The 10,357-nt window shown below is 46.8% G+C and overlaps 1 protein-coding gene across 1 annotated transcript; it reads right to left on the minus strand.

Moving 5' to 3' along the window:
* Nucleotides 1–261: 261 nt before the first annotated feature.
* On the minus strand, nt 262–9,237 carry herpud1 (homocysteine-inducible, endoplasmic reticulum stress-inducible, ubiquitin-like domain member 1). Its single transcript, XM_030731960.1, has 8 exons — nt 8,853–9,237; nt 7,354–7,431; nt 6,294–6,371; nt 5,541–5,713; nt 4,674–4,784; nt 4,218–4,586; nt 2,083–2,185; nt 262–1,737 (listed from the first exon to the last, which is right to left on the minus strand). The coding sequence occupies exons 1-8, from the start codon at nt 9,003–9,005 to the stop codon at nt 1,582–1,584; spliced, it is 1,221 nt and encodes a 406-aa protein (XP_030587820.1). The 5' UTR covers nt 9,006–9,237; the 3' UTR covers nt 262–1,581.
* Between the last annotated feature and the right edge of the window lie 1,120 nt (nt 9,238–10,357).

Here is a 10,357-nt window from a genome sequence, read left to right on the forward strand (position 1 = left end):
GAGCATCAGTCTTTTGTTTTCCAATTTGTATTTGGAGGACTCTGTTGAATATGTATAAAGAACCATTTGATGTAACATATATTTTTACATTAGTAATTCATTTTAAACATTTTTTAATCTGAGGAGCCACTTGAGCAGAAACTCCCATCACTAGCAGAGGCTGCTCCTGAGTTCACTAAAGGTCAGGATATTAGCTCGTGTGTCCTGCAGACCTTCAGTCTGTTTAAACATGCAGTCATCAAACTCAATAAGGAATCATTAAAGTTAATGTTTATTGCATCCATTATTGAAAATACTTCAATGAACAGCATCCATCCATTTCTAATGGAAACACATGAAAAAAATTACATTTCAATCATACTGTGACCAACGCCACAAGCTACTGTCGTTCCCTCAAAGGGAATCTGAGCGCTAACAGCCGAATTACAGGAAGCAGTGTGACCTTTAACCTCTTTACTAAAAGCTGCTTCTTTTCAGAGGCACCGTTATGATATTAAAATCCTCTTATTCTCTGCTGCAGACCAAAGAGCATGCAGGTGATTAACTCCGAACGCATCAGGACTCGAGTCCCAATCATCAGGATCTGAGTCGCCGTGGCGACGGCGTGATCCGCTCCGTACGGTGAGACGTAATCAGCAGGAACGCCGTTCAGCTGCCTCAATTTTTCACCTTAAAAGGTTTTCGCTTGGACGCAGATTCAAATTCAAACTTAATCCTCTGAAAATAAAAAGCAACGATGAGCCCTCTCAGCAGGAATATGAAGCACAGCCCTCGTTACGCTAAGAAGCTTGCATAAGATACATGTTGTAAAGTGCTTTGTGTACATACAATACATTTTTAAACCACACCATCATCACTATTCTACAGATTAATTTCAACTGTATTTGGTCACAAGAAAGGAAAAGCCCCCGAAATAATACGAGGAGTAAAGCGTCATTATCAGTTTTGTTAATTTAGATTTTTGGACAGTTTTCCAGCTTGTTTCTGACTGACTATAATAACTGTACGGATAAGGGCCCCAAAATATATATGAATAAAAAAAGAATCTTTTACATTTTTCATCATTTCGAGCCACCTGATTGACTTTTATGAGAAATTACACTTTTCTAAAAGAGGCAAACTTTCAGGCATTTCTTCCATCGTCTGTTCAGAGTCTGAGCCCGGAACCAACCCCGCATCCCTGGATTATCAGAATCCTGATTCTGGGAGCCGGCTGTGCCGTGACCACAGTCACCCTCTGCTGCCACCTTGTGTTGCTTCATGGATACAAAGAGAGAAAGATGAGGATTTGGGGGGGCAGGCAGTAGACGTATGTGGTCAGGTGAGCTGGGGTCCTGCTGGAGGATTTATTGTTACAATGTTTTCAGTTCTTTGTCCACATTTTTTGGCAGTTCTTAACATTTTTGCTGGTGTGTTTTTTTTGCTTCCCGCTCACATGAAAGATCAGGAGGTGGGAGCCCTGAGGTCTGTGCCGTCTGCTCTCATTTATCCATCAGTAGAAGCTTCCACCCACGCGTCGAGAAACAGGTGACAGGAGTGGGGGGAGGTCTGCTGTCTCCATCCGTTCTCTGCCACTGATGTTCAGTTGGCCAGAGCCTGAGTGACCTCCGGTATCAGGGAGGAGAAGAAGGTTTTGAAGAAAACCCAGACCGTCCACATGAGCGACACACGGTGAGGAGGCACCAACACCGCCGTCATCACTGCCTCCGATCCTTCAGCTGCGGGGTCCTCGCCGGCCTGAGGAGACAGTCACACATCAGCCTACAGCCCTTCATTCATTAAAGGGAACATCTGTGCCTGCGTGCAGGCCATAACCTGAACGTTTGAAAAAGATGCCCTATCTGTAGGAAGCGTCAGAAAGTGTGTCACTGATACATAACTTAACACCCTCCCTGTTCACAGGTTTTAAAAACAAGTACAGGTAGATCAGAGGGAAACATTAAGGCCCAGTTTCCCGTACAGGGATTATGTCTAATCCTGGACTAAATCTGTTTTCCTATTGTGGTCTTCATTGACTTTTTCCTTTTAGTCTAGGACCATGCTTAATCCATGAATGGGAAACTGGCCATAAGAGTTTCTTACTGGATTCAGGTTCGGGTTCCTGTTCTGGTTCTCCTGGGGCTGCAGATGGTTGGGTTCTTGGACCTGCACCCGCCTTCTGAAGGGAAACCAGCCCACAGTGTGTCTGGAAAACAAGGCAGGAAATACAAAGATTATAGCAAAAAAAACTGCTTTGTGTGAGCTGCTGTATCTGCTGAAGGGTGTCTCAATTCTGAAAACAGACTATGAGGCGAGATCGCATCGCGGTTCCACCGTCCTGTAGCGAGAGGCCCGGGTGGAGCTGGTGGTGCCGGGTTTCACTGCTGATCCACTGACCGGTGAAAAACATCAGAATGATGCAGTTTGGAGTAAAAGATTCCCGTTTTTTGCTCCCTGCAGCACGAACCGCTGTGGTTCAGCACTGTTACATCACTAACACTAGGGGTCAGCAGTGGACAGCCAGTTACAGCACGGGGCTCAAAAGCAGGAGCTCAGAAAACGTGAGGAGGCCTTTAGTGAAAAAACTAACAGATCAGATTTCATCAGATCAGATTTCTGACGCTGAGACACGACATCCAAAGGCTCAATAAGTTGGCACAGATATTTGATCCATTTTAAGATAAAGTTAGGTTGATTTAAGCAGCTGTAACTGACATGAACCGAGAGTGAGCAGAAAGAGCTGAACATTAACCTTCCTGCTGTAATCATTATCCAAATATCTGCTCACACTCAACCGGCCTTCACACCAAAACAACTCCCTTCGAGGTCAGTGTAGTGTCAGCGCCGTGTGTGCGACACAGAGGCTAACACCAGGACAGGCCGAGCTGCTGGTGTGTCAGAGGGACTTGAACACATCACCATTTAAAGACAGAGCGGAGGCTGCAGGAACCAATGAGGCGTCAGCAGAGACCAAAACACAGAAAAAAGTCCGGATGGAAAACAAGGAGAGATTTCAGATTAAATCCCATTCTGGCTGTGACTGAGTTTGAGATTTATACCTTCATCCTAATCCAGCTGAGTGCCAGCACATTTGAACTCCATCTGTGAGGCTTGAGTTTACACCGTAGTTACAGGAAGAGGAAACAAAGAAGAAGTGAATGTAAACAGTGCAGCTGCTTCAGGCCGTGCAGCAGACTGGGTGAGGCTGTCGGTCAGTGAGAAGGAAGTGGAGGCAGCGCTGATCTCTCACAGCTGATGAGGGCAGTGCGATCTCCTCCAGCTTAGTCTCAACAGTTCAGTATGAGCTCAGGGCTGAATAAGCACCACGAGCAGCAGACGCTGATCAAACTAAGCCTTTTCTGGGTGTTTCTCTGTTTAACACCTTCCAGGTTTGAATAAAAACTCGTTTAAGGAAGTGAGGCAGGACGTCCTGCTAATGTGGCCGATGGACGTCAATTACACCGACACGCATACATCCTGTTAGGCTATCTGTACTGCTATCATTAACGAAACCACACGACTTTAACTCAGCAGTAAAAGCAGCTGAGCCTTACGCGTGCACATATTTCAAAGCTTCGTGCAGGATAACGACTGTGTGGCAGTCTGACAGCACGAGGAAGTACCTGAACTGGAGCCTCGTTCACACTGTGACTTTGCTGAGCTTTTTGAGTACGAGGAACTGCTGGGTATATACTGCTAATTCACTGGTTTCTGACTGACCGCATGTTGGAAACAGTTAATACATACGCAGCAACCTGACTGACTGATATACACTGATGTTGCAAAAGAAATGACACTTAATTGAATTCCTGTGAAGTTTTTGTTTTGTTAGGCGACTGATTTTAGAGCTGTTACTGTGTCTTGTAACAGACCGGTAAGCCCTCAGCTGTCACGTACAAACCCTCATGTAGGACATGGTCAAAGAGAAGAATACTGCAATGTCAGGACACCTGTTTGTGTAACAGGACTGAAGGACGCACATCCTGAAGGCTGGGCTCTGTGCGCACACACCCATCAGCTACTTTTGTATGCATGACAAGCCGCTGTGCTTTAAATAGGCATACACCATAATTGGTGTTATGTAATTCACTAACAGGGGGACGACTCAGCAGCCTTCACTCCTGTTTAGCCCTCTGAGGTGTTTTTGTGATTAACACAGTGAGCCGATGGATTAAAGCCATTCTCTGAACAGCAGAGACTCCAAACATGCAAACAGCTGCAGAAACGGGAGCACTCACAGGTACATGAGGAGCAGGGTGCTCATCACCAGCAGAAAGCGGCTCAGGTTGGAGTTGAAGTACACGATCGTGAGCAGGACGCCCAATCTTGCGGCAGAGTACAACCAGTCCAGCCAATCGCGCTCCACGCCCTCCTCGTCCTCCACGACGGCCCCGCCCTGCGCGTTCATCCGCATGTTCTGGTTGGCCTCCCCGGGGTTGATGAAAGCGCCGTCCTGCGCTGGGTTCTGATTGGCCGGCAGGTTGTTGATGGGATTCTGATCAGCTAACGGGGCGGGGACAGGTACTTGGTGGGCGGGGACAGGAGGGTACTGGCCAATGCTTGGAGCTGTTGTGGGAACGCTGCCTGCTGCTGCTAAAGCTGCGTGGCTGTTGGTGTGAAAGGAGAATCGGAGACTAGTCAGACAAATAAAAGAGTGCGAGTGGAAATTGTTCAGTGTGTGAAGTGAGACTCACTATTGCATGTAATACTGTCGAGCGTAGACATGCTGGAGCCACAGCAGCTGCTGAGGGCTGTACAGGGAGTAGGTGGGAAAGGTTGGCTGGGCCATCTGAGGTGCTGCAGCCCTGCAGGGGAGATGACACAGACACTGTTAATCTTTGCTGGCCTATCTGGAGCAGATCTAGTTTTACTCTAGAATGCTTCAGTGAGGAACACTCATTTCCATCTGTAACAGCTTATTTATGGGATGTTGTTGCCCTTCCAATCCCATATGTGGAATACAGAGGGCAGGAAGAGTAGCAGAAAGATCGGATTGGAGGTGGGTAGCAAAGCAGCTTGCAGATGCCCAGCAGCTGACAGAGTTGTACCTGAAACCCCCTTAAAACCAGCTACATCTTTGGCTACAGCTTCTAATTTTAATGAGTCCTGACAGAAAACAATGGAGACTAGAAGGACTCTCAGAGAGCACATCCTCCACGGCCCTGTGTGGTCAGTTTAAAACAAATGACTGACGGGCCCTTCCTTATGTTCCTCCTTTAACACATTTTATGAAATTCAGCTTTGGGGTTTTTGTTGAATCTTGCTGACAGTAAAAACATGATCACGATTTGACTGTGAAGTATTCTTCAGCTTTTAAAGGTTAGTCTCACTGGTTTTTCAATGCAACCATCATTGAAAACGGGATTCCCCCAAAGGGAAGTGAGGAAGGGAAGTCGGTGCTGGCTCACTGTGTGTTCAGCAGTCATATCTTTATTACATTAAACCTGGATAATAAGATAAAGTGATTTGGGTGTGTAGAGGTTATTCCCCCTGACGAAGCCACTGCTGAAATTGATTAAATGCACTGAAACATTTGCCTAAGCTCCTCCTTTACTGCTTACATGGCAGCGGCAGCAGCAGGAGGCCACACAGGTGTCTGTGGAGGAGACGCTGGAGTCTGTGTGTGGGCTGGAGCTGAAGAGGTCGGCCTCCTCTGCCTCAGCTCCGGTGGGCTGGGAGTCGGGGCTGGGATGGGCTGTGGACCGGAGGGGTGGGACTGTTGTGCCTCTCTGACCTGCAGAGCAAAGAAGAGTTTGATGATATTACTACAAACACAACAAGACACAGCTGCTGAGAGGTTTCATCAGATCGAGATGCTCCGATCACATTGTGAAACTAATGCATGTTATCTTTAGGGCTGACTTCTGGTAGATGACAGCTGAAGTGGAACAGTTTCACTACACAGCGAGTTGGTAATGAGGGGGTGAAGAAGCACACCTGCTGCAGGCAGCTTCTCTAAATTTGAATCAAAATGTTTTTTGAGGTTATTTGCAAAAACTCATGTTGATGTCTTGATTGGAGGTTGTGACCTGCGGAGCCAAAACAACTCAGTCTGACAGAAAATATCCTCTAAAACTGAACATAATACTCAGAATACTCAGAAATGCATTTGAGCTGCAAACTATAGAGCGGACCTGAGCCAGGAACAGGCTGCACACGGGGAAGCTGAGTGTGTGAAACAGGCCTGTATGCAAACAGAGCCCAGAGGGCCTCGTGAAAGCAGCTGCTTTGTTTACAGGATTTCAATTCAAATCTGTCACCAACAGGAGCTTCACTGTGAGCTCGCAGATACTCAGTATTCAGACATTTCTGACCTTGGGTCTGGCTCCCAGTGGTCCCTGGGCTGGATTCCTAAAAGCACACACCAGGTGCACTGTGGGAATGCAGTCCATCTGTGGAAGTGGAGATAAACAGTTAATACAATACCTGTGCAACACATACGCAGGAACCTGAAAGGCTGAAAAATGAAACCAATGAGGAAGTTCTGACCACCTGAGTCAGTCTTTGAGACACTCCTCAGACTTTCATGATACTTTGTAACATTGAAAACATGTTTACAGCCTCTATGAACAGTCTGCTCCTTCATAACAACTCTGAAATTGTTTTAATAACCTGAATACCAGAGCTGGGGGCGTGGCCACGTTGACTTGCCACGATGCCCATATGAGGCACCGGCAGCTAATAGCAGCCTGCTAGCCTTCGCCTGTGCCTGATGCCTTCTGGAGTATTTTTCAGTGCTCAGACTGACCCTGAGACATTTTGCTCTTTTTTCTTTTGCATGTGTGCTGTTGGGCTTAGATAGTTTTTGGGGGGTGGAGTTCGATCCCTCTTTTCCTCCTGCCTGTGTCCATATATCCACCCCCCCTCCTCTGACCCTTCTGGTCACTCCTAATACTAAGAGCTGGTAAACTGAGCTTTGATTGTTGTTCGAGTTATAAGGAAGTGGGGGCAGCCCCACAGAAGGACAGAGTTACGTAACATCCACATGTCTGTAAATGATCTGATCGGCTCTGTGTCCAAGCTGCCGGTGCAGGTTTTCTAAAGCTGCGGGTTGGATGGTTTACAGAATACGTGTCAGTGACGTGACTGACAGCTTCTCTGTGGACTGCTTTTCACTGCTGGTACTGTCTTACATCTATTACATCTCCAGCAATATGAGCCTGTACTGGGATTCTTAAACCAAGCCCACAAAGCAAACATGAAATAAACTGTCCTGGTCTTTCCACAGTAATTACCCTGCTCATTATTATTCTACAAGTGATTAAAAAACAGGTTTGATTCAGCCTCTTCCTCCAGTTTGTCACCAGCACAGTGAGACATGATCAATCACCTCGTGAGGTTTACTGATGTCACAGCGAGCGCACTCATACACACCTGTCTGAAGAGACCTTTAATGTGCACGTGATCAGGCAGCAGTTTACCAGCGTAGATCAGCCTCTGGTCACTCACAGCCTGGACAAAACAGACAGAATAAAGTCACAGACAGATCAGATATTTGGGGGGGGGGTCCCTAAACTGAACCCCTAAAATTTTGGTCCAAGGGTTTTATTCTGTCTCCAGTAGATGAAGCAGACTGACAGATACCTGGAAATTATTTTCATCTGCAGTGAAAAATAGATTCTTAGTATCAGGAGAATAAAAACAGCACTTGGCTTCAGTCACGTCTGTTACTGATTAACAACATGTTACCGTTTGTGCTAATGTGCCTTTATCTGCTTTCTTGGAGAGTTTTGGTTTTATTCTGCTATTTTTATTGTATGTGTTTGATCAACTTTCTGTAAATTAGTCATTAACCTGCCAGGGAGTTCAGCTTTTCTGTGAGACAGACATATCTGTCAGTCAGAGCTGACTCTTAAAACTTGTGATGCCCTCCCAGGCTGACTTGTACAGAGTAACCAAGTCAGCCTTTCAGCCGCAGCCTTAAGAGGCGTCCACACAGGAAGCATCACACATCAGTGATTTTCCAAAATCCTGAGGAAAAAAACCTCACTGGATTTAGCTGAGGGGACCAAGACGATGCTGACGTCCAGGACAAAAACCTTCATCCCTACAGTGAAATGTGAGGAACATTAGGGGATGTCCCAACTTTAAAAATGTGTGGGGAGGTTTTATTTGTTTTAATTAGCACAAGAGCCAAGGATACACTGTTTCTCTCCGAACTAAAGAGGATGAAGACTCAGCCCCCCCCCCCCCCCCCCCTTACCCAGGCAGGCTGGGAACATGTTCATGAGAGCATTTCTTAACTGCTGGGTGAGCCAGAAACACAGCCAGCTTCCCACAACATTTCTGTAAACAGAGTGATTCTGAAACCTGGCTTCTTGGTCTACTGCCCAGCTGCTACCCACCCCCACCCAAACACCTCGCTCCTCTTCTGCCAAGAACTGATCATGCTTGACGGGTGCAGCCCACCTCCGTTTCCCCGTAAATCAGCAGCTACAGCTGGTTTGTGCTTCAATCTGTGCCTGGAGTTGGGACCTGCTGCTATGAGACGGAGTCTGATTGGAAGACTCAACATAAGCTGCAGAACACTTTATAAACAGATCATCAAACTATTTCTATTCCAAACACACCTTTGGATTTGGTCTGAATAACACAAGGAGCGTTCCTGTGCAGTTTTATTTATTTGGCAGACCTGTCCAGAGAACTTTTTGCCCCCAGGCCTCCTAACTACCACACAAACTACCACACGTGTATACAGCAGGTGTGTATATTCACAGTTAAGTTTATTAATTCATGAAAAAATTTATTAAATTGCTCGCAGTTGGTGCTCACGCGACCCGTAGGCACGCGTTACCTGCGCTGGTGTGCGCACGCACATACACATAGAAATGGCTGACAGCGCACTCCTCGGGCTCCCTCCACTACAAACTCACCGGTTTGGTCGGGTAGACGGCGGACAGATGCGCTTTCAGGTCCTTTATGGTCCACTCCACGGACACGCCTTCGATGGTCCGGTCCTCCTGAGCCTGGTTGGGCGTCTTTATGAGAAGAGTGATTGTCTTTTGTTGAGAATCCTCCACGTCCATTTTTGCTGTCTGTCGTCTCGAGCTCGGGCTGATACTCGGCAGAAAAGGAAACTTGTCCGTGACCCGCTCACTGCTACGAAAGACAGCCGGAAGAGGGCCTTTTCCGCCTAAACAGAAGCTGCTGCTGCCCGCTCGGTCAGTCGGATCTGGAAGCGTCCGCTAGCGTCGCTCCGGACTTCAGAAGCGGAATGTTGTTTCCAAACACACGGTGGCCGCTCCGGATTGGCTACCGTCCGCTCGTGCTTAGACGTGGAGGCTTGCGGAACATTGGCCCCTTGAGCATGCGCAGTGATAATTACGAGATCGTGTATTAAGAACTAGCGCACACTCGTGTGATTTTAGAGGGTCCCTAAAAGCAGCCTTAAACACACAGAGACCTGACCTAAACTCTAAGTAAAAAGTGAACGTACACCAGCAAAGTAAGATACATCCGAACCACTTATGAGCGTCCTTTTGTTTTACTCATAATCACTTCCGGTAACTTTTCTTCGGCATTTCACGTCTTCTGTTCTCTTAAATCGAGTCGCAGTGAGCGCTCCTGTTAGGTTCCTTGTCTCTAATAAGAAAGCAAAACTTTGTCAGCTGAAGTTACATCAGGCTGTTACATCAGCTGTCAACTAACTTTCAGATATTCCCACAAGATTTATCCAGAAACACGAACAGTAACAGTAGCTACACGGACAAAACCTCAAATTAGAAACAGTGAAACACGACTGAACCACAGCATATTTAAAGAGTCTGGCGGATACTGTACAAGGTCTTCATTATATACACATACTATAAAAAAAGGCCTTTATATTGAGTTTGCTTAATAATAAACCTGAAATAAAAACAGACCTGTGTCCCCTTTTGAAGGGGAAAATGCTACAGTTAGGAACCTAAATTCCTCTTCAGGTCCTTGAAAATCATTTAACAGTGAAACTACAAGGAGCAGAGGTAACGCAGGATGATGAGTTTAAATACCCGGGGTCAACCATCCAAAGCAATGCAAGAGAGGTGAAGGGAGTGCAGGCAGGGTGGAGCAGGTGGAGATGAGTGTCAGAGGTGATGTGTGACAGAAGGAGAGCAGGAGTGAGAGGAAGGTTTACAGGATGGTAGGGAGACCTGCTGTGATGAACAAGATTAGACGAGTCCATCAGAGGGACCGCTCACGCTGAGCAGCTTGGAGACAAAGTTAGAACGACAAGACTGAGATGGTTTGAATATGTGGAGGAGGAGGCAGGAGGAAAAGAGGAAGACCACAGAGAAGATTCATGGATGTAGTGAAGGAGGACATGCAGAAGGCTGGTGTGACAGGAGTATGCTGGGATAGGGGGAGACAGAGGCAGATGATCCACTGTGGTGACCCCTGA

The sequence above is a fragment of the Archocentrus centrarchus genome, chromosome 6 (genome assembly GCF_007364275.1).
Source record: "Archocentrus centrarchus isolate MPI-CPG fArcCen1 chromosome 6, fArcCen1, whole genome shotgun sequence".
NCBI classification, from domain to species: Eukaryota; Metazoa; Chordata; class Actinopteri; order Cichliformes; family Cichlidae; genus Archocentrus; species Archocentrus centrarchus.

Excerpts from the sequence above, each read along its gene's own strand:
- herpud1 (XM_030731960.1), bottom strand. The coding sequence starts at position 9,005 with ATGGACGTGGAGGATTCTCAACAAAAGACAATCACTCTTCTCATAAAG. Across the intron at positions 6,372-7,353 it reads TTAAAGGTCTCTTCAGACAG|ATGGACTGCATTCCCACAGT; the intron begins GTGTGTATGAGT and ends CCACTTCCACAG. Across the intron at positions 2,186-4,217 it reads ACCCTGCTCCTCATGTACCT|ACACACTGTGGGCTGGTTTC; the intron begins GTGAGTGCTCCC and ends CTTGTTTTCCAG.